Raw genomic sequence first — 23159 nt, 5'->3', positions numbered from 1 at the left:
CTCCGCAGCCGGCGCGTGGGTTTGCTTCCCAACACCGTGCCTGGAAACGTGAGGGGCTGAGGAGAGGTCCCCATGTCTGGTAATTTGGGGTTCCTGCTGGAGGCGAGATGGTGTGAAAAACCAGCCTGCCGGAGGGCTGGGAAACCTGGGCACAAACCCCAGCTCATTGGCAAGCACACCGGGGCAGGGGCCGGAGGAGCCTGCAATTTAGGGAACGCTCATATTTTCCCTGTTTCTGCCATGCCATGGCTTGTCCCCTCTCAGCCTTTGCTCCGTGTTGCGTTAATTATCAGCGCTGCAGGGCAGGAGCTGCTGTTCCCTGTGTGTTGTCCACGCTGTATCTCAAGTGATGGGGCCTTGGGCTGCTCCCATAGTAAGAAGTGACTGGGAAACAGGGATGCTTCCCTTTGCCTCCCGCCTCTCCTGGCAGGGTTGGCGTCAGCTGGTTTTCCTGGAGAAGCAGCATCTTTTCCTCTGACTGTGCCCAGTTTGTAAGCAGAGCACGTGCCCTCAAATGGAGGCGGGGGGAATGAGTTGCTGTGAGTAATTTTGATACAATCTTGGATGATCCATTTCTCGGGAGAGGAGGAAAGGCTGGGAATTGGCTTGCTTTGATAGCAGCTGTGTTGGTTTTAAGACCCCATCAAAGTTTGGGCTCTTCTATAGTTTTCCGCATAGCTTCCAGGCATTTTTCCATTAGGATTAATGTAGTTGAGCACTATGCAACAAGCAGTTTATTGCAGTGATTTGCTAATTTTTCAGTTGCCGAAAACTGAGGAGGCCGTATGTGTCAAGGGGGTTCTGTTTCTGCGCTGGCTCGTGAGCATCTCCTCTAGATGCACACTCCCCACTTGTGCCAGCGCTGAAGATGCGGTCGCTTCCACAGCCAAGAAGCAAATCTGATTTTAAAAACCTCTCTAGCCTGCTAATCAAGGCTTTTGCAAAATAAATAAATTAGTGGACAGAGTGTCTAATGGTGCCCTGCGGGCTAGGAGTCCCTGCTGTGTCCCCAGGTCTGTGACAGCTGGGGCTCGGAGACGAGGGGACCGAAGTCAGTACCATGCGGGTACCCTCGCCAGCATGTTGCCATCGTCACAGCTCCAGCAGACCATTTCCAGCCGAGTCATGCTCTGTGCTCAGGAGAGGCCCTGAGCTAGTTTGGTTTTGGGTTTTGTTTTTGTTTTGTTTTTTTTTTTTTTTTTTTCATGGCTGAGCATTAAAGGATATTTCCAGCACTTGTGTGCCAGGAAAATATAGCATCGAAGGCCCTTTACTAATTAATTGTAATGGCAGGAGGAAGGGGTGGGAATTGCTTTCCCATTGTGACTGCTGTGAAGATGCTCTTGAAAAAGAAAAAAAAAAAAAAAAAAACCCAAAAATGTGCAGATCTGCCAGGATGAGGAGATTGTTGAAGAATCGCATTCGCTGCAAGGAAAACATTGCCACTGAGCAAAAACAAACAAACTTCTCCCTTTTCTTTTGCAGGGTCGTCATGTTAAAACAGGCCAGCTTGCTGCTATTAAGGTTATGGACGTCACCGGGGTAATGTATCCTCCTCCTCCTGCATCCTTAAATTACAGATAAGAGGGGAAAGGGGACGGGGTGTGATAGCATGTGGGAGTTGGTAGAAGCCTTGTATTCCTGGGAAGCAAATCCCCTTTGCCTTAATGTGAAATGTGCCATTAACAGGTTTTGGTTTTAATAAATGCGTGAGAGAAAAATAACTCTGGAAGAGTTGGAGATTAAGTAATTTTATGCTGAAACAAAACAGCATCCAGTTCCAGCAGTGGTTCTTTTGAATGCATTCATAAAATCTGAAGAAAATTGGAGCAACAGAATCGTGTATTCATAACACATTCCAGTTTTTCCAAATCTATGTTTTTCACCCCAGAAGCTTTTGTTCAGCAAAACTTTGTGCAGGTATTGTTACGAATAACTTTACTAGGCAAGTGAAATTAGTCCTGTGCATCCTGTTGATACAGAGGAAAACATGCATCACCCTGGTCTCAGAAATGTGGCTCTTTGGAAACTTGTATCAGACTAAGAAAACCAAGAATTTACAACTTATTAAATGAATAACAGGATTTAGGGGAAAAAATTGTTTCACCATTTCTCAACGGCCACCAAAGAAAAAGTGAGTGGAATTGCTGTGATCCCTAAAAACCTAACAGATGCATTTAGGAGGGTCACATGAAAATGCTTTTTCTTGAATAAATTTTTTTGAAGTGCAGTATTATACCTCCCAAAGTTCCTGTTTACATGAACAACACCAGGTTTGGGAGCAAGAATGTGTTTTATTGTGGTTTTTTTGTTGTGGTTTTTTTTTTTTTAATTGGAATAACACATTTCAGAATTTAGGACTTGGTCCCAATCTACCCACCGTATTTTTTGGATTAATGTTTTTAATTAGCTTTCAGGAGTTCAGCACATACAGAACTGACTTGCTGTGAAAGCAGTCAGCCGGCCTCAGGAGTATGTTTTGAAATACCTTAGATGTTGTAATGTGGTATTAATATCTGCAGGACCTTCATCCAGGTTCTTTCTTGTGCTAACAGGTGAAATGATGCGTGGAAGTAAGTCAGTAAATGTGAATGAGGTTTGGTTTTGTTTACTTGCAATATCTACAAGTGCCATTTGTCTAGTTCTTGTAGGAAGCAGGCTGTAAGGGAACAGGTAGACCCACCAAACGTAACCCCATGGCATAAATGGCAGTGAGATTCCCATGGGGTGAAGTCTGAGGTCACAACAAATTTAAGCTGAGAAATCAGAGTATTACTTTGAGGCCAAACAGGGGCTTAAATTTGAATCCACACTTAGTTCGGTGGTTTTAAAATATCATCACTTCCAAGCGAAGATGTTGGAGAAGAGTAGCCCAAATCTGATCCTGCCCAATAACTAATATTTTCAGCCACGTCATTAAGTAGATGTCCCTGATCTAAACCTTTACCTTCCAGAGCAGGGTCTCAGGTAGGGTCTCTGAACGTCCAAGGTAGTAAATCGGATATTTGGCATGGGATGTGTTATTTGGATATTTAATTATTTTCCCCTTAAGCTGCTTTTAGCCGTGTTAAAGCACATCGGCTATTTTTCTTTTAATATATAACATGCAAATTTTTTAAGTCAGTCCTCTAAAAACACCCCCTAACTAAACTTCTGCTCTCTTCTACTTCTCCCTACCCCACTGAATACCCCACGTGGTAGCTTCTCAGCCTCAGGTGACCCCAGTATTGCATGAGTGGAGAAGTAGCTATCTAGCAGGTGGTAGCAGGATCAGCTGAGGTGCAGAGGTGAGACCTCCACGTCCTCTGAAGGGATGCCACCAGCCCTTAGTCACTGATGGAAGGCTGTTCAGGGAGCACGACCAGGCTTGGGCAGGACAGGCGATGACCACAGTGAAGACAGAGCAAACCTGTGACGTGGTAGGGGACTGACTGTGCTTCGTAGCTGATGATGCTGAAGTCAGATCTAGAGCCATGTCCTCTAGCCACCTCAGGAATGGTCCTGGGAATCCCTTCTGGAGTCGTTTCTAAAGCTGGTCCCTGAATTATGCCTACAGCCACGTCTGGCACGTGCTCCAGGCTCAGTGCAAAGGCTGTTGGTGAAAACCCAAACGTGTCCACTCCAGTCCTTCACCACCTCCTGACACGCACTGGTATCAGTGTTGCTGCTGCTTCATTTTATCCAGTTCTTCCATCCCACCCTTTTTTCCAGGATGTCCCTGATGACAGTGTGGCTTTTGGAAGCCTACAGAGAACAGAACTAGTGTGGTCATCCCAACCATAGCCATCTGCACTTTCATGGAGGCAGTTTTTAGAGTGTAAAGCCCCCACATGCTAAGCAAGCTCCCAGCCAGCATCTCATCCCAACCACATGCCTTGCACTAAACCCCCAAAGGCTCCTGACGACAATGTTTTGATTCTATGCTCTTGCTAATTATCTGTTAGGGAAGATGGCAGCGTAGAGGCCCTCAAATTACAGCACTTGATCAGTTTGGGCAGCCACTATTTCTGAATTAAGAGTTTGGATTCATTTTCCAGAGGCTGGTCCTGCTGCATGCCCTACTTCCAGCGATGGATGTAAAAGAATTGATTGATGGAGGCAAAGTGTGGCAGCAAAACCTGGTCTGTGGGTTTGGTCGATTTTGGGGTTGGAGTAGCTACAGCAGCTCGGTATAATAATTCATTTTTCTTCCCTCCCTCACTGGATTTGCTGGTGGTGATCGCTGGCGATAGTCCTGCTTGGAGCAGGAGGTTGGGCTGGAGACCCCTGAGCCTGGCCATGCAGACGTGACCTCAGGTGTCATCCACAGCTCTGATGTTTTGGGGGGGGGGGGTTTCCCCATTTTGAATCCTTCAACCTAAAGAGGGACTCGAGATAAAACCTTAGATGAAGTGTCCCTGTGGCTTATCCCCATTTTTCCTAGAGATCCAGGTGTGAGGTGGGGGATGACGGAAGAGCTGGCCAGTGGTACTCAGGGTGGGGTTTTGCAGTGACTGCTCCTCCTTGCTCCAAGCACCGTTGAGCATCCAGCTGCTTTTTTTGTTGCAAGGGGCTTCAATAAAAAAAAAAATCTCTGGGGCCCAATAAACGTGTTATATTCCCTTGTTTCCTGGGAAAATGAAAACAAGCAAAGTTGTGTTGACTGCTTGAAGGAAAGAGGTGATAAAGGTCTTCAAGAATAGTCCCCGGGTTTTCCTTGTAACGTTTGGGCCCGTTCCTCATCCTCTCTGGTGCTTATGCTCTCCATGTTCTTACCAAAGATAAAATTGGAGCTGTTTAGAAAAGCTTCACCTAGTTACTCCTTTTATTTGTTCCTCCTGTCCTCATCTTCACTGTCCTTCCCTGCATTCTCTCTGGAAGACTGTAGTCATTAAACTACCACTTCCCATGGTAGTTTGGGAAGAAAGCCCTGTTTCTGTCTGTGTTGTGTGGCATCTGGTCAGGGAGCATTGCTCTTCAAGAAGAGCTGCTCCTGCAGCTCCGCTGTTCGCTGAGGTGTCTTGTCCTTTGCTGTTTTGTAAAACTGAAGTCAGGAGGAAGCAGGTGAGGGACACAAGGGTAATAAAGAAGAATAAAGAAGTAACAGCCCTTCTGGTCCTTCCGTAATAAAGCTCATTGACATCAAGGCACTAACTGCTGCTCCACAGCCCGTGGAATTACAACTTAAAATAAAACGAGAGCATGTTTGATGGTCATGAAAGCAAAGAGGTAGGACATCAAAACAGGTATCAGTGCAGTTCCCCTGCCTTGGCTGCTTCAGCTATTGCAGCTTTGCAGACGGGACGGAGAGGGACCGTGACAGCCCACGGGAATGGTGTTTGTCTACAGGACCGAGTGAGTCTGGCAGAGTTTGTGGACAGGCAGCATCTGCCTGCTCCCTGCATCGTGCCCCTGCACCACCAGTAACACCTGATGTCCCCAAACGTCTTGTGCTGCTTCCAGGGTGGGCAGCAGCGGTGTGTCGGACGGCTGGGATGCACAGTGCAGGAGCGCTTCTGCCGTGCAGAGGTTTCTAGAAAGCCATCCTCTTGGGCCTTTGATGGGTCTAGGAGGGTGTGCTGATGCATTACTGGGGTAACGCAGGTATCGTTAAGCTTCAGAGCAACGCGATACTGATGTAAATTATGATATGAATTATTAAAGGAATTAGTTTATAAACGTGAAGGAATGTCGAAACCACTGAAAACGTGTAATTTGGCTGTGGTGCTGAAGTTTGGCACTGGTGGCCCTCTGGATGTAGAGCATGTCTCCATGGAAGGGCTCAGTTCCTGGCGCGACCTTGTCTTGCTCCCACCCTGCAGATCAGTGTCCTTGGCCAGCCCTGTTTATGCCTGCAGCATGTGCAGGTTTTCGGCTCTTCGGGAGGTTCCTGGGGTCTCTGCTTCCACTTGTGCCATGGGTTTGAAACAGCGCATGGGGATGGTGGGTCATTAACCCATGCGAGAGGCCTGCTGCCCACCCTTCAACTCTGCCAGCATCTTTAGGATCCTGTTCTGGAGGAGGGAGCATGTTCTGAACTGTTTGGAAACCACCCGATTTCTGCACCACCTGAAGATCTGTCCAGTTCAGGGTTCAGAAATTCAATAGGCAAAGTGGCAAAGCATGTGTTTTCTCCAATTCTGCTCATCTTAGTTTTTTAGTTTAACCCATTAGGAGGTCTTTTTTTGTTTTGTGGTGGTGGGGTTTTTTTTGGTTTTTTTTTTTAGTTTAACCCATTAGCCTCCAGTCAAGGCTGCAGGCTCCCAGGGCTTCCGTATCAGTTCCATGCTGCAAAAAGTGGCTGTAAAAAAAATGGTGCAAGGAAACGTAGGTGAGGTCGGTCAGAAATGGGGTGCGTGGAAGTGCACCCATGTACAAAGAGAAATGGGAGCCTGTGAAGTGCAGTCTCTTAGTGTCTCTGGTTTTGTTTCGGTTTTCGCCTCATCCCAGGATGAAGAGGAAGAGATCAAGCAAGAAATTAACATGCTGAAGAAGTATTCTCACCACCGAAATATTGCTACGTATTATGGTGCTTTTATTAAAAAGAACCCACCAGGAATGGATGATCAGCTCTGGGTAAGTTGCTTTCTTTTCTTTAAATTAACTGGGGTTCATCACAACTGATTTACTCCATGTTGTTTTCTTACTACCACCTATATTGCACAAAAAGCCTTGTTTTGCATCCGTCTTTTTCGAAGTCATGGCTTTGAAAAGGCTGTTCCTGCGCTGCAAAATGCTTCTTCATTTTGCCGTGAAATCTGTGCAGACTGACGGTAAAGCCATTTTTATTCTGAATTGTCATTAACAACATCTTTGTTACAATATTCAATTGAAAATTATTCCATCCTATGAAAAGAAACGCATCAAGAAAAAAAAAAACCTGGAGGGAGCCAGGAGCGTTGCTGGGAAGATGGAGGCTGGGTGGGGGATGCCGGGCACGTGTGCTTCTTGCCAGCTCTCGGCGCTGCTTCTCGTGCTTAATGTTTCACAGAGCCTCTGCAGGCGAATAAAGAGGAGGGGGACGGCAAAGGGCAGGCAGGAAGGTGTGTGACTGTTCAGCCATTTCAGTGACGATCGCCTCGTCTTGCTGAAGGGCTGCAAGCTGCTTTGCCTCTCCCTAAATCCTTGCCTGCCTCGTCCCGCTGCTTCCCTCGTCAGTGGCTTCTCGGTTATTAATTCGTCATTCCCAGACCACGGGGGATAGAGTTTAAATCCACCGTCTATCTCCGGAGACAGCCGGAGCATCGGAGCCCACCTCCTCGCTGGCAGCTGATGCTCGCAGGGGCCGGGCAGGGCAGCGGGCACCACAGGTCGGGGCTCTGGGCGCTGGCCTGAGGGAGATGAAGAATTAATTAAAATTACTGTGCTGTATTCTGAGCTTGGCTGTGCTGATCTAAGTCTGTGGAGCAACAGCCTGCAGCACCCGTGGGCGTCTGGCCAGGAGTTTGAGACCCTGCTTTTGTTAGGGCAGCATTGAAGAGAAGGATACATTTGAATTCTCTTAAATATAACGACCTGGATGTTGTCCTGTGGTCTAAATAGCGCTTATTTCCTCACAGTCTTGTAAATCCACTTAGTTCTGAGTTATCCATGGGTCGTTTCCAAAGTTTTTCTGTGCCTGAACAGGATTGCTAGAGCCTAATTTTTCAGGGGTAACAAATACCCATGGTTCAGCTGGAAGGCTGTGGAGATGCTGAAGAGCAGCACATCTTTTCCTTTACTTTCTGTATAATCTAGGCTTTATTTCAGCAAAAGGTTCAGTGGCTTCAGCTGTTTGCCCCTGTGTCTGCATGCCAGAGCATTGGGGGGTGGTGGGAACCAGAGGGTTTCAGAGGACATCATTCCTCCGGGGACAAAAATGGAGCTGACAGGCTTCTGCGCTGCTTTGCTACCCGAGACTTTGCGGTACGCTGAATTATTGGGAAGACTTGGGGGCTTGGACTCTAGGGGCTTTTCTTACTTGGGTGTTGGGGTTATTTTTGGTGGGAACTCTTAAAAAACATGTTCTTTGCAGCTGGCCTGTGATTCAGCGAGGAGAAAGCTGTCAAGCTGAGAAATGCCTTTTCATCCCGTGAAATTCCATTTGGCTTTAGCTGGTTTATAATCTGTTTCAAAAAAAAAAAAAAAGGAAAATAGAAAACCAACCCACAGCATTTCTCCTTGTGCTGCTGGAGTGCCTGGGGGGAAAAAAGCCCCACCAGCTGCGTGCCAAAGCCCTCAACAGCGAGAGAAACCCTCCCCGGAGCTGGGCTCTGCCCAGTGCCTTTATGCTGCTTGGGTCTGGGGTTAGCACGGGCTGACCAGGGAAGAGAGCGTTGTTTTGGTTTGGGTTTGTTTTTTTTTTCTTTCCTCTAGCTCCAGTGTGAAGAGCTATTGGCATATGCAGGTGTTCATAAAATCATAGAATCATTTAGGTTGGAAAAGACCTTTAAGATCATCCAGTCCAACCATTAACCTAACATTACCAAGTCCACCACTAAACCAATTAAGGGGAGAGTAGCAACCCCATGCCTCCTGGCTTGGTGGCTGGATCATTTATAATGAAAGTAAAAACTAGGAATCATTAAGGTTGGAAAGGACCTCTAAGATCATCAGTCCAACCATCGACCCAACACCACTGTGCCCACTAAACCATGTCCCCAAGTGCCGTGTCTACCCGTTTTTTGAACCCCTCCAGGGATGGTGACTCCACCACCTCTCTGGGCAGCCTGTTCCAATGCTTGACCACCCTTTCTATGAAGAAATTTTTCCTAATCCAATCTAAACCTCCCCTGGCGCAGCTTGAGCCCATTTCCTCTTGTCCTATCGCTAACTACTTGGGAGAAGTGACCAACACCCACCTTGCTACACCCTCCTTTCAGGTAGTTGTAGAGAGCGATAAGGTCTCCCCTCAGCCTCCTCTTCTCCAGGCTAAACAACCCCAGTTCCCTCAGCCGCTCCTCATAATAATGTTTTTTAAATGGTTTGCCCATCCAGAGCCACCCAAACTGCCAAAAAGAAAAGCTCAGTAGAAAACTTCTTGGATTAAGAGAGGCTCTTTCACCAATCCCCATCATCGTGAAACAGCAGAGGATGCTGTACGTGCTGTATCGCCTTCAGATGGCCGAAGTCAGGAGGAGAACCTGGGCTTTCCCCCAGCGGGTCACCCAGCCGTGCAGGGGGGAAGGTGTTGGTCACCCCGCTGTGCTGCTTGTCTCTTGCCCCCTGCGAAAGGCAGACTAGGTAATCTAAATTCCCTTCCAGACCAGCTACCTCTCCTCTCAATTTTGGGGCCTTTCTCATGGGCTAGTGAAAAAAATTGTTGCAAAACCTGCTTTCCTTGCACCGCAGAGCGCTAGGGTGTGAGGTTTTTTTAAGTCTGTGCCCGGTGCTGGGGCTGGTGAAGGTATTCACAGGAAAGCTCCCCGGCCGCAGAGGAGAGGTGTGCTGGTGTTGCTGTGTTAAATAGCTGTGTTTCAGGATCTGATTGAATTAGGACTTGCGCGAACTCTATCAGTCTTGCCACACAGATAAAGGCTTGTTTATTTTTCATTGGCCTTTTGTTGAAATAAAACGGTTTCTGATAATGCCCAAGTAATTCTTTTTATCGACATTCAGGAGGCTGATACGGAAATAAAAAACAGGGAGCTCTTTCAGTGGCGATTAAGATCTCTCAGAAACGCGGCAGGCTTCTGACATGAAGTATTGTCATCGTTTCTGCCGCGGTGACGAGCAGGTCTTTCAGCGCTGCTGCTCCATTCGATAGCAGCCACTCGCCCTGGAAGACGAGCTTACTAAAGAAGTGAGTTTTCCTGAAATTAGCTGCATGGAGGATATGTTAGCTGCCCACGACACAGAGGGCAATGGAGACGTGCATCACAAATCTTAATATGTTAGGAAAAAAAAGGAAGTAAAATTCATAGGGACAACCTTTATGGAAAATGACAAAAAAAAAAAAAAACCAAAAAAATAAGAAGTAGGCTTACTCCTATGTTGGATAAAGTGTTGCTTTCTGGGGGTGCTGTGGTCCTTTGGGAGGGACTGTGCCCATCTAACCGAGACAAGGGGGTCCTGGCCAGGGGAGCCTGTGGTGCAAGGCAAAGAGAGGGTGGGCTGCAGAAACGGGGGAAATGACCCAGGGGACAGTGAGGACCTGGTTAATCAGTTAACTGCTGCTTCTCGGAGTTAAACTCATTAAATTCCCCTTGCACATTTCAGATCTAACGTATAGGTTACCAGGCTGCACGTAACCCGGGGGGGCGTGTTTTGTGATTTTGGGGGTGTTTTTTAGCGGTGGAAGATGGGGCATTCATTAGGAAGTGTGAACTTGATGGCGGAGGTGACCCCATCCCAAAGGACCCCCACCCCAGCACATCTCCTGCCCCGATGGCTGCTAGAAATTGCAGGCTCTCTGCTTCGTTGCCGTGCACTGACGCTCCGCACACATCCGCAGGGCAGTAGGGACGCCTCTGCGCTGCGTGTTTGCCATCGGCCCTTGCCCTCCACGCTGCGCTGAAGCCATTAACGGAGAAGCCCCCGCCGTGCATGGGCAGCGGCACCGGGTTTGGGGCGGCGGGCAGAGGGGGGGTTGCAGAGCGCGGGGGCTGCGCAGCGGCCGGCAGCAGCCTGGGGCAGAGCCCACCCGGGACAGAGCCCACCCCAGACAGGGCCCACCCAGGGCAGGGCCCACCCCGGACAGAGCCCACTCAGGGCAGGGCCCACCCCGGACAGAGCCCACTCAGGGCAGGGCCAACTCAGGGCAGAGCCCACCTGGGGCAGGGCCCACCCGGGACAGAGCCCATTCAGGGCAGGGCCCACCCAGGACAGAGCCCACCCCAGACAGAGCCCACTCGGGACAGGGCCCACCTGGGGCAGAGCCCACTCAGGGCAGGGCCAACTCAGGGCAGAGCCCACCTGGGGCAGGGCCCACCTGGGACAGAGCCCACTCAGGGCAGGGCCCACCCAGGACAGAGCCCACCCCAGACAGAGCCCACTCAGGGCAGGGCCCACCCGGGACAGAGCCCACTCAGGGCAGGGCCAACTCAGGGCAGAGCCCACTCAGGGCAGGGCCCACCCGGGACAGAGCCCATTCAGGGCAGGGCCCACCCAGGACAGAGCCCACCCCAGACAGAGCCCACTTGGGACAGGGCCCACCCGGGGCAGAGCCCACTCAGGGCAGGGCCTTCCCAGGACAGAGCCACCTGGGACAGAGCCCACTCAGGGCAGAGCCCACCCGGGACAGAGCCCACTCAGGGCAGAGCCCACCCCGGACAGAGCCCACTCAGGGCAGGGCCCACCCGGGGCAGAGCCCACCTGGGGCAGAGCCCACTCAGGGCAGGGCCCACCCAGGGCAGAGCCCCCCTGGACAGAGCCCACCTGGGGCAGGGCCCACCCCAGACAGAGCCCACCTGGGGCAGAGCCCACTCAGGGCAGAGCCCACCCAGGGCAGAGCCCCCCTGGACAGAGCCCACTCAGGGCAGGGCCCACCCGGGACAGAGCCCACCCGGGGCAGAGCCCACTCAGGGCAGGGCCCACCCCAGACAGAGCCCACTCTGGGCAGGGCCCACCCAGGGCAGAGCCCACTCAGGGCAGGGCCCACGTCGGGGTCCTTGGGGGCCAGCGGCGCTGGCTGCCAATGGATGGCTGCCATGGCAACCCTGCCTGTTGCCCGCAGCTGCATCTGTCATGAAGGGGGGAGAATTGCTAAGAGGCAGGTTGCCAAATACCTGCTCGTGGTGAGCACGGACAGGGACCCCACGGGGACAGAGCCGGTGGGGTGGCCTCCGGTGCATCCTCTGCAGCGGGGTAATCTGGGGCAGTTTTGGGGAAGAAGGAATTAGGGCGATTTAGGTCCGGAGGCTCCGTCAGGATGGCACCCGCTGCAGCCGTGCAGCGCTCGGGGCTGTCGCCGTGTAGTTGGAATGTGCTTTTTCACCATGTCGAGCCATAGGGGCCCGCTGAATCGCTGCAGGGTGGTACGAATGGAGTCACACCGGGGATCTGGAGAGCAAAAATGGGGGCAGCGAGGCTCCACTGAAAATGGAGCACAAGCCATCGAAGCAGTGCACCTCTGCAGCTCGGAGCAGGATTGCTCTCAATCTGTTTATAGGCACTGAAAAATAGTTTTGGGTGGTTGCTGATAGCTCACGTCACAGGAATTAAATCATTAAACGTTTGAGACGGGACGGTTTTTGGTTGAGCTGTAATTCTCTCTAGTCCCTCCACACGCTGCATTCCCAGGGGAGTGTGGGGGGAGCTCCTCCGGCCCCGACCGAGAGCCTGGGGTTAGCAGAGGCTTTCTGCTGCTTGGCGGGCTGAGTAAGCCAACGCTATTTTATTCTCACTCCTCTTCAAAGCGATGTCAGTGCTGTAAACACCACAAGGCTGCGAGCCCAGCTCCTTTCGCTGCCGTCCCTAAGCCCAAAGCTTTCAGCCTGCTCAGGACCCACGGCGGCAGCTGCCCGCCGGCTCCCTAAGGGACAAGAATTGCTTGGGTGGCCTGGAAGCGCAGGGAGGTGCGGGCAGGGTGCGGGCAGGCGAGTCATTTATTTATGAACACGTGTGAGAGCGGTTTGATGCTGCTGTCAGAGTGGGGAGAGCGGAGCAGCGCTGGCCCCGCTGCTCCCACCCAGGCGTGCTGCTGCAGCATCCTAGCCTGTTCCCGTTGTAGCACCGACACAGGCAATTAAAACCTGTGCTTGCCTTGCTACAGAATATTTTAGTCATTGCTTAATACCTATTTGATCAGTATTTCTCTTCCTGAGATGGACATCAGCTTTGCTGATCCACCAAGTGAAGGTCTCTGCATTTTTCTAATGCTCCAACACTGGCTCCGGGTGCCACGATGTGTGTGGTGAGGGACCCTCGTGCAAGGGAGCTGGGCTGTGGGGTGGGTTGGGAGGCTTGGGTGGCCAGGGCGTACGGGACTGCGTTGCACCCGGGCTCTGTTTACACACCCGCAGCAGGAAGAAGGATTTCCAGCAGCATTTAGCTGGGGGATGTTGTGTGCTTGTTTTCTGTAAAAGAGAAGTTAAATTGTTTGTGGGATGAGGGATAGCAACACAGAAGGATTTGGCTTGCAGAGTAAAGGAGTTGGATGAGTTTGGGGGGTTCCTCTGGACAAGCTGGAGCAGTTCACCATCAGCTGGATTGGGGTTTCTCTACGGGGGGTGCTCAGGTTTGAGCCCTTCCAGGTAATGTGCAGTGGCAATGGGAACAGAGGCCTTACTGGCCATTCCCAGACTGGTGAAGGTGGTGGCTGATTTGAAAGCTGCGAAGGCTCTTTAAACAAAAAAATTGTGAGACAGCAGGACACAGAGATTTAGAGCTGCTGCTTCTGAATTTGCCTTGCTTATGAAGTTTGCTGTCACTCTGATATGAAGAGCTAAGTAAATGCTAAATGAACTGTATTTAAAAATACTTCCTCAATAAATGGCCTTGTAAATTAAATTTCAGAAGATGATCTTACCTTTAGCCCATCTTGATGATAATTTTAATTATGGTTAATAAAAATTCAGTCTGCATTTCAAGTTTATTGTCTTACCCCATCATGACTTCATCCTTTAACAAGATTGGTAATGATGCAAGTGTGTGCAGGGCAAAGCACTCAACTAGAGACATCGGACTTATACTAAGAAAATATCGTAGTGTAAGTGCCATTTGAAGCCTTTCCTGCATACGCTAAGCTCTGTCCTAAAATCAGCTGCAACTTCTGTTCCCTTTTCTTTGCTTCTGGAAGGCTGTTTGTTGGTTTCCAACCTAAATATACCCATAGGGTGTTGATATATTGATATTATGCCAGTATCTACCTTGTTCATCTCCCTCTCTGGTGCTTACCTATCCATACTGTTGACAATATACACTCATATCCCATAGCCATCCATCCGCTGGCTGGCTGAACAAGTCCTCAGGTCCTCTGAGAAGACCTGTTCATCTTTCTGTACCTGCTCCAGTGCATGTTTCTTGTTCGTGGGCTCTATCACGCAGCGCTGTGGGAGGGGTCTCACCTGCCCTCTTGGTGTGACTCCTTAGCTGTCATCTCTTTCTCCTCTCTTTGGAGGCCGCATTGTGTGAGCTGTAGTTGGGACTTCTGTAGCATCCTTCCATCTGAGGATCAAAGGGGATGGCAGTGCTGCTAAGCGCCGCAGCAGCGTGCTGCCAGCTTTCCTCCCGTTCCATCCAAACCTTCTGGAAATCATAGAATCATAGAATCGTTTAGGTTGGAAAAGACCTTTAAGATCATCCAGTCCAACCATTAACCTAACATTACCAAGTCCACCACTAAACCAATTAAGGGGAGAGTAGCAACCCCATGCCTCCTGGCTTGGTGGCTGGATCATTTATAATGAAAGTAAAAACTAGGAATCATTAAGATTGGAAAGGACCTCTAAGATCATCAGTCCAACCATCGACCCAACACCACCATGCCCACTAAACCATGTCCCAAAGTGCCACGTCTGCCTGGTTTTTGAACACTTCCAGGGATGGTGACTCCAGCACCTCTCTGGGCAGCCTGTTCCAATGCTTGACTACCCTTTCTATGAAGAAATTTTTCCTAATATCCAATCTAAACCTCCCCTGACGCAGCTTGAGCCCCTTTCCTCTCGTCCTATCGCTAACTACTTGGGAGAAGAGACCAACACCCACCTCGCTGCAACCTCCTTCCAGGTAGTTGTAGAGAGCGATAAGGTCTCTTAGATGTGAATGGTGTTTTTTCACATCAGATGTCCATCAGCTCTCCATTGCGGACAGGGATACTTGGCAGCCTCGTCATCTTTCTGCTCATTTTCTTGGAGAACTCGCGGCAGAGCTTTCGGGAAGCACCTCGCTGTTAGCAGCACGTGCTCACTGCTGAGCCTCCTTGGCCCCTGCCCAACTGGACCTCGAGCCTGCTGGTACTGCCAGAGATCTGCTGGTACTGGATATTTTCCTATGGATGTTACAGGACTGCGCAGCTCTTAAAAAGCCGAGTTGGAAGCACTCCCCGTAGGAGTTTCTTTTTCCCTCTCTGTTTTTTTCTTTAATTTCCAGGAGATTTCACAATTACACATTTGGGATACATCAGCAGGTGGCTGTATTATTGACCTCCTGGTGCAAAATTAATCTTTGCTCTATGGAAATTCAAGGACAAGGTAGAGGACCGAGTGAACTGCCAGCTCTGTAAAGATATTCTGGCAAATCAGTGGATGCACTGTGTACTTTTAATGGGATTTCTTCCATCTTCTTTTAAGCGTTGTGATTGCCACACATAGCATAGCATGCCCTAGCTCTTCATCCTGCTCCAAATCCTGGTGAGAGCCTGTGGAGGAATTTCCATGGAAGGGGACTGGAGAGGTTCAGCCTTTCAGGTTGGAAAGTGTTTGTGGCTGGCTCAGCTATCCAGGGTTTTCCTTCCCATGCTTGCTGCCATGGCATCCCAAACGTTCATTTAATTAGAAACACGTGCAGACACTTAGACATGTCAATCGCCCAAAGGGAAGAAAGAGAGGAAAAGCGACTGAAACCAGTTGTTCCATTATTCCCCATTCGGTGAGCAATGAGTAACCCATGGCTTAGGCCATGTCCCAGTGACCCAGCTGGATTGCTGGTCTCCTGCTGGGGTGGAAGAGCTGCAAGCGCTGCAGCAGCTTTTGCACAGGACAGACTTTGGCCAGTCACCCATCTCTTTCTTGAAGCCAGTTTCCTGACATAACAGGGATATATAAAGAATTTTTCAGCTGTCAGTTTAGGAAGAGAAGAGAAACTTAATATCAAAACTGAAGATAGGAGCATGGTCAAAGCCAACTAAGGTATAGTCTGCTCAAGTATTTTATTTAACCTGAAGGTTTATAACAGTACTCTGTCTGGGTTTAATGATCATTTATTTATGATAGTCTTTTAAATCACTGCGTTTGAGCAATTTCATTAGAAGTAACCCTTCTGCTGTTTCTTTCTCTTCTCCTCTTGGCCCATGCTTTTAATAAAGTGATGTCACTTGCTTTGGAGAACATTAAATGCCATGTAAGCTTCATGTGATAAGAAACTTTAAAACATGCACATTGAAGAATCTGGCAAGGCACGACTTATAAGGCAGTATCTTTTAGTAGCAAGCTGATCGAATTGGAAAACATGGTTTCACATCTGAGAGAAACACTTCTACAGGTCTTGGAGGAGGCTTGTGGCATACGCGGTCGGTGCTCGCTTTCTGGAGCATGCTGACAGCTCCTGCATGCTGTGGGGATCCGTGATGTCCCTGGGAGCAGACTCGCATCCCATGCTATTTTTATAAGGTTTATTTCACCGTTGCTCAATGACGAGATTAGGTTTGGGCCGGGGTAGATCATTGTGCATTTGATATGATGAAACTTTGTAAGTGGTACAAGCGGTGGTGCCCAGTCTCATTTGAACCAACCCAAGCGGTAGGACTCCAGCCACAGCTGCATGGCAAGCTTCCCCTCAAGGAAGGTTTCCTGCTCAAAAAGGTGGTCAAAAGCAAAGACCTCCTGGTAAAAAAAAATTTGAGAAGTGTATCTGGTTTTTAAGATTGTAGGAAGCTTTCAAACATCTGTCTTCTTGTCTTCACATTTTCACAGTTGAAGAACTGATATGCAAGAGGTGGAGTTTTGCTTGTATTGCTGTTGATACTAAATATTGATACTAAACATTGATCATAAGTATAAAGAAGGGTACGTAGCAGTGGGGCCTGAGATTTCAAGGTTTCCGATTTCCTCTGCTGATTTTCAGCACTGGACTGATTCCTGTTTCTTGTTCCCATCCTTCTGGAGAGCAACAAGCCTTTAAAGCCTGCCAGGCTTTTATTGTTTCATTTTTATAGCAAAACCCACATGGATTAAGAGATGATAGGTTCAAGATTATGTCCCGGTGGCTCTGCGTAGCACTGCAGTGGCTCCACAGCTGCGTTGCCAGCATTGGGGTCCTGCCCTGGAGTCGGGCAGCCTGGAGGATGCTGTCGGTGTCATTGCAGTAATTGCATTTTTGTTCCATTTGGCAGCTGGTGATGGAGTTCTGTGGCGCTGGCTCTGTCACCGACCTCATCAAGAACACGAAGGGGAACACCTTGAAGGAAGAGTGGATCGCCTACATCTGCAGAGAGATTTTACGGGTACGTGTCCAGAGGGAGCTAAATGTTGGGGGTTGTTGGGGTATTGCCCTCGGTGTTGGGGGGACACAGAAAGCCTTTGGCCCTGCAGGCTTCCTGGCTGCCACGCTGCCATGGGCTGGAGCCTCTTTGGTGCCAGCAGGCACAAATGATTCATGTGCTTGTGGGATGCATAAGCCCTGTTTAATGCCCTTTAGCTCTGTTAGTTCCCTGACTTTTAACCCTCTTTTTCCTTCAACAAGAATATAATTTCCTTTAGTATTAATACGGCAAAGATTTATTTACATTAGAATTACATTTTCAATTAACAGAAAGGTGAGGACTAATGAAGTCAGTGGAAAGAATCTTCATGATTAAAAAGCACCCCAGGTTTTATTAAATCCACATGTCTCTGGCTTTAATGAGGATGCTGCAGCTTTTATACCCACAAGATAAATGTTTGACTGCAATGTCTTAAAATGGGCTGTGCCAGAGTTTCATGTACTGGGAGATGGCAGCTTAGCAAAGGCTTGCTTGCATTTTGCACAGCTGAGGTCAGATGATGTGATCATAATAGTTGCTTCGACATTAAAATCCATTGCTCCATGAACCAAGATTTTGTTCAGGAGAAAACAGAAAAATTGGGCACTTGAAGGAAAACTGTGAAAGAGCCATTCAAATAAAACAAGGCAAAATGACTGCTCCAGAAGGCCGTGTCTGACACTGCTGCTGAGGCTGCCACTGGCGTCCAGGGGTGACACAGCACTTCTCTGTTGACCCTGATTGCCACTGTCTGCATCAACACGATCTGCAGGAGACACTAGCGCTGTAGCTAATCAGGTGTTGTACGGACACTGCTTTCAGTGCCAGGAAACCACAGTTGCACGGGCTTATTTTAAATGTCTGAGCCCTGTGCGCCTACTTCTTCAAATAGACCGTGGCAGTGAGTCAGAACCCAGCCACTGACTCATGTCCCAGGGCCACCATCGCGTGTCATCGCCCGCGTTTTGGCTGCGTGTTGGGGCGGTTGGTTGGTGACCTCTGTAGGGTTTCAGGTGATGAAAGGCTCCCACCTTTTGTGCTGCAGAAGGTGGCTCATTCTTAGTTCAGATGCTGAGGACCTGTTGTAATTCTAACATGAGACTCAATCCTGCGCTGTTAAAGGATTTTTTGAAATTCAGTGAAATTTTTGCTTTGCCTCCAGTGCACAAAGGTGCCTCTAACTGCGTACAACATGGCTAAAAAAGGGCTCCTGTACAGATACAATCTATTCCACAGTGTTGTCCCAAGGTAATGAGCGTAAAATGACTAATAACTACCAGAAGTGATAGCAGAAATTATTTTCTTCTTCAAATATGAATGTTTAATGTGAAATGTAAACCTAATGCAAAATTAGTTTTTGAAGTAATCCATATTTTCACTGAGCTGGCAATATAGGTGGATGTTACTTTGAAACTGAAATAATAAGGGAATGAAATAAAAATGTAGGTTGCAAAAAGAAATTAATGAGCTAATAAAAAAGCACAACAGAAAAGCTAGTTTACCTTTAGTCTTTGAGACAGGCTTTTAATTTGAGCTATATCTCCATTAGGGATATGTGCAGGTTATAATATTTGTATTTACATGGTAGCTTTTTTTAATACAAGCTTATCAGTGTATTGAAGTCCCGTTTATTGGGCCGATATAACAAGAGAATTGTTTTCTTCAGTTTCTGGATGACGGAAATGCGGAAAGGAGACAAACCATTCTGTTGTTTCTGCCACAGAAACGGCTCCCTAAGCCAAGGGAGAACATGGGGGAAAATATGTCTAGAGATATGGAGGAATTTGGGCTAATATGGGTTCCTGCAGAAACTGAAAGGTTGGTTTTAATCCCTATAGAATTGATGGTTCCTGTTTCCTGCTATGGAGAGCACCCGCTGCAGCAAATAGAGCCCGTCGGTGGGCGTCTTGCTTGCCGGGCACGTCCTCCCAGCGTGTGACATTGGATAGTATTTTGAACACATGATAAACAAAAGTATTCTCAAGTGCTTTACTCCAACTGTGAATCTTTCGTTTCTGGAGCATAATTGGTTGAGGAGGAATGTCAGAAAATAACATGCTTTGAACTTGGATTCCTCTAACCTTTCTCTGAATTCTCTAGGGCTTGAGTCATCTACACCAGCACAAAGTAATTCATCGAGACATCAAGGGACAGAACGTATTGCTGACGGAAAATGCAGAAGTTAAACTAGGTAAGAGTGGGTTAGAGCTCTTGGAAACTGCAAGTGGGCTGGCTGGAGGGAAGCAGCAAAACTGACTTGTACATGACTTGGAGAAAGGGGATGGATACTAAGAGCTACTCTGTGTTTTTACTTGTGCCAGCCTCAATAACATGACCTTGGGTGTTGACCAAGTGCTGTGCAATAAACTGCCAGTGGTTGATGGCCAAGTTCTGCATGCAAAGATGTACTTGCAGTTGTGTTTCTGTTCAGACAGGTAGTTTGGGCAGCTCTGCCATCAGATACAGGTTAAGCAATCAGACCATTTTTTCATGCCCTGGATTGAAAACTGGCCTCTGTGCATCGCCAGCCGTCATCAAAGGCTGTTCCCTCGCACCTTCATATTAGTGTTGCACAGGATCATAGTCCAGTCAATTTTGTGTCACATAATCCAGATTTTTTTCCAAGCCAACCTGTTGGAGAGAGCTTAATTTGCAAGAACTACTCTGAATTTCATACGCAATGTTAGTCACCCTGGAGAAGACCAGGCATTCACGTGAAGATATCTGGAAGACAGCAGATCAGCAGAGATGACATGCTGATATCCTCAGTTGTCCAGCACCAGTGTTATTAAGGCTGTCTTTGTGTGTTTTAATTTATACTAGTGATGGAAGATCCCATACACTGGTAAAGTGAGGTGCAAGCCTTGTTTTCCCATGTCTCCTCTCTTAACAGCAGAATAAAACCCCAGCTTAACAGATGGCACCGCCAGCTCATTTGGTTTTATGCTGGTGAAGATTCCCCTCCCAGGGGAAATTCTCCAGGGCAAATCTCCAGCCACTGTGTTGCACAAAGTGAACTTAGTGGACCATAGAGTATTCTCTCATTGATTTGATTTCACGAGTTTTTGCTTCATTTTGCAGCTCTCTTCTTGACATTTCCCTATAGGCCTTTGTCCTTGGCCCTTAGTTCCTTAAGTCTTCTGCATTTCTGCCATTTCCAGCAAGAATTTAGGTAGAAAAATGAGGCTCCTACCAATATTTGGCAGGCTTTAATTCAAATGAGAAAGCATAGAACAAAGGCTCCTGCTTATTCATGTTGCTAACCCTGTTTCTCATTAGTGTGAGGAGCTGTGATTTCTTTTCATTGCCTCCTGGCAAGGAGGAAAAGGCACAGGGTTTCTTACAAAACCTGGACGTCAGATGATCAGGTTCATCCTTGACTGACCTCTGTTGATCCCAGCAGAGATCAAACAGGAATGTCTCTGGCCCTGTCTTTCTCTCCTGATCGTGCAGAGAAGTTGGTCTGAATGAATTCAATGTTTTACAGTCAGCAGAAGAGTTCCTCGGGTTTTCTCCGACCTTACAATGCCCTGTTGTCTCTCTGATCCACAGTGGATTTTGGTGTCAGTGCTCAGCTGGACAGAACGGTGGGCAGGAGAAACACCTTCATTGGAACGCCTTACTGGATGGCCCCCGAGGTCATTGCCTGCGATGAAAATCCTGATGCCACTTATGACTTCAAGGTACCTAAATGAGCATCTTCCTACTCTTTTACATGTGATTACAGATGTAGTATTTGCAAAGTCTACCACATTCACGAATAACGTAGGCGAGGAATTAAAGCAGCCCTTATCGGTGCTTGCAATGAGAGTTGTGATCATAAACATCTGAAGAAGGTGGTTGGTATGATCTCAGATTTTATGCCCCAGTACCATGAACTTGAGCACTCGGGAATCTAGTGTATTCTTGCAGCCTTGCAGAATATGTTGACAGCCAGCGTACTCTCCTCCTGCTTTCTGGCTGTTGGATTTTGAGATGCCAATTCAGGTCCAACGTGAATCTTTGTTGTGTTGTTCACGTGTCCAAATTTACTGTGAAGAAGTCTTTCCCTACACCAGGAAAGGTGTCAGACAGAGGCTTCCTACCTGCTAGCCTGCTTTTCAGTGCTGCATGTTTAAATACTACAGTCAAACATGCTGTGTTTGCTCTATTTACTCTAGAGAGAAGTCAGGTCAGGTTTAGAAAGGGCAGGATCACATCTTCTGGCCTGCAGGCTGGTATTCGCAGGGAGATCTGAAGGCTGCCACACAATCAGACGTTTGGGGGGCTGACCTACTTTTCACATGTCTCTCTTGCCCATTTGAAGTTTATTTTTGGATTGGTGGCAGCACAACATTGCTGCTGAGTTATAAACGTGGCACAGAGCCCCATGCCATGCAACAAGTCAGCAGGAGGGTTATGAGTTCCACCTGCCCATTCAAACTACAGTGAGGTCCGATGTTTAAAGCAAGGAGAGCTTAATATATTTTATCCTGTTTCTGCCTTACTGCAAGTTTCTGGACACACATCTGTCGAAATGTCCTTTGGTTTTTGTCCCTTCGTTTTTTAAAGCATCCAGAACTTGAATTTCTAGCTCCAAACCCCCTAAGGTCCACTGAGTGCATCCGGAGAGCAGAGCAAGACAGTGACACATGGGCTTTTGGGGGAGAAGCTGAGCCATATTGTCGTGGTTTAAAGCTTGCTGTACACATGCATACTGAGAGGCCACTTAAGAAGGTAATGTTGAAAAAGGACTTTGAGACCTTCTGGTGTGGAGCTAGGTAGCTTCCTTTTAACGGTAGGACACTACAATATAACAGTGCAACAGCCCACCAGCGTGGTACGATTTGGGGTGCAATTACCAATCGCTCAGAGAAATTTTTGAGAGATGAAGGATTTTTAGTAACCAAGCGATGCTTTGGTATTGCGGCTATTTAAGTGCATCAGTCAGCTGTTGAACTGATGGTTTTCTAGAGAGCAGCTCTCCAGTCTGAGTTCAGACTCCGGGTTACATAAATCGTTAATAAGGACATGTAGAAATAGTTTAATCTGCAATTACTTAATTCTCTTTGATTAACCAATTACAACAGGCGTTTCCTCAGCTCTGCTGATGGCAGCGCTTCGTAGCAGGGCTGCAGCCCGCGCTAGCTGCTCTTGCCGCTTCTCCACTGACAGCCGCCTGGCTCTGACGGCGCAACGCTCTAATTAACTGCAGCTTTTTATTACTATTTTCTTAAAAAACGGACTAATATCTTCATAGGCTACTTTTTACCCACAGAAATCCCTGAGGTTTTTTCTGTTTCCAGAATAACTAGGGCACTTAATATGCCATTGACTGACGCACAAACGCCAGGACCAGAATCCCTCTATTGTCCCTGAGGATCAAATGCTTGTAGCGAGCCGGGCGTTTGCGTCTCTGAAGTTGGCATTGAATGTTTTCCCTTGGCTAGCAGTAGGAAACAGAAGGCTGAATGCTGCCGACATGCTCGTTGCAGGGTGCTTTCGGAGCTCGTGGTGATGTGGGAGCCACTGGACACTAGTCCATACCCCAGATCACATCCCTGCACCTGATGCTCTTGCTTTGAAGGGGGGGGGGGGGGGAGGATATAAATTACTTAAATGACTTTTTTTTTTTTTAAAGGGCTGCAAATCAGATGCTCTCAGGTTTAGCCGACTGGCTTAAAATAGTGAATACAAAAGATGAGATTTATAGGGTGAAAAAAGGAATCCTCACAGGCTTATTCTGTTGGACAAAAAGCCCCTGATCTCACTGTTTTCTTAGCCAGAAAGAGATGCCTGTGTAATCTGTGGAAGGAGGCAGTAAATACCTCCTCATAAAAATAAACCACTTTAAAAAAGAGCAAATAGAAACTTCACATTGTTGAGGTTATTTGTTGGGTTTTCCCCCAGCCGGTCTTCCTTTTTTCTTTAGAGATATCTTGTAAATAAGCTTAGAATCAAAAGTGGGGGGAAACAGGAATCTTGCTTCCCTTCCCACGTCAAGACAATGCAAATATATTAGCACGGCGTCTTTTTGCTTGGTGGACTGAAAAGCTTTTCAGACTCAAAAATAAAACACCCCCCCCACCCCCCCGAATTCCAG

At 48.1% G+C, this 23159-nt stretch overlaps 1 protein-coding gene across 6 annotated transcripts in view; it reads left to right on the top strand.

Annotated features, from left to right (window-relative positions):
- The first annotated feature begins 1486 nt into the window (after window positions 1-1486).
- TNIK (TRAF2 and NCK interacting kinase) overlaps window positions 1487-23159 on the top strand; it is a 79230-nt gene continuing 57557 nt past the window's right edge. For all 6 annotated transcript variants that reach the window (XM_075716190.1, XM_075716189.1, XM_075716192.1 and 3 more), the window contains exons 1-5: window positions 1487-1542; window positions 6430-6555; window positions 16949-17059; window positions 19178-19268; window positions 20630-20760. In XM_075716190.1, the coding sequence (XP_075572305.1) occupies window positions 1528-1542; window positions 6430-6555; window positions 16949-17059; window positions 19178-19268; window positions 20630-20760 (474 nt within the window). In that variant the 5' untranslated portion in view covers window positions 1487-1527. The remainder of the gene's footprint in view (window positions 1543-6429; window positions 6556-16948; window positions 17060-19177; window positions 19269-20629; window positions 20761-23159) is intronic.

The sequence above is a fragment of the Pelecanus crispus genome, chromosome 9, assembly GCF_030463565.1.
Source record: "Pelecanus crispus isolate bPelCri1 chromosome 9, bPelCri1.pri, whole genome shotgun sequence".
Taxonomy (NCBI): Eukaryota; Metazoa; Chordata; class Aves; order Pelecaniformes; family Pelecanidae; genus Pelecanus; species Pelecanus crispus.
Note: the sequence above shows the minus strand (reverse complement) of the source record. Positions and strands in the feature narration are given on the sequence as shown.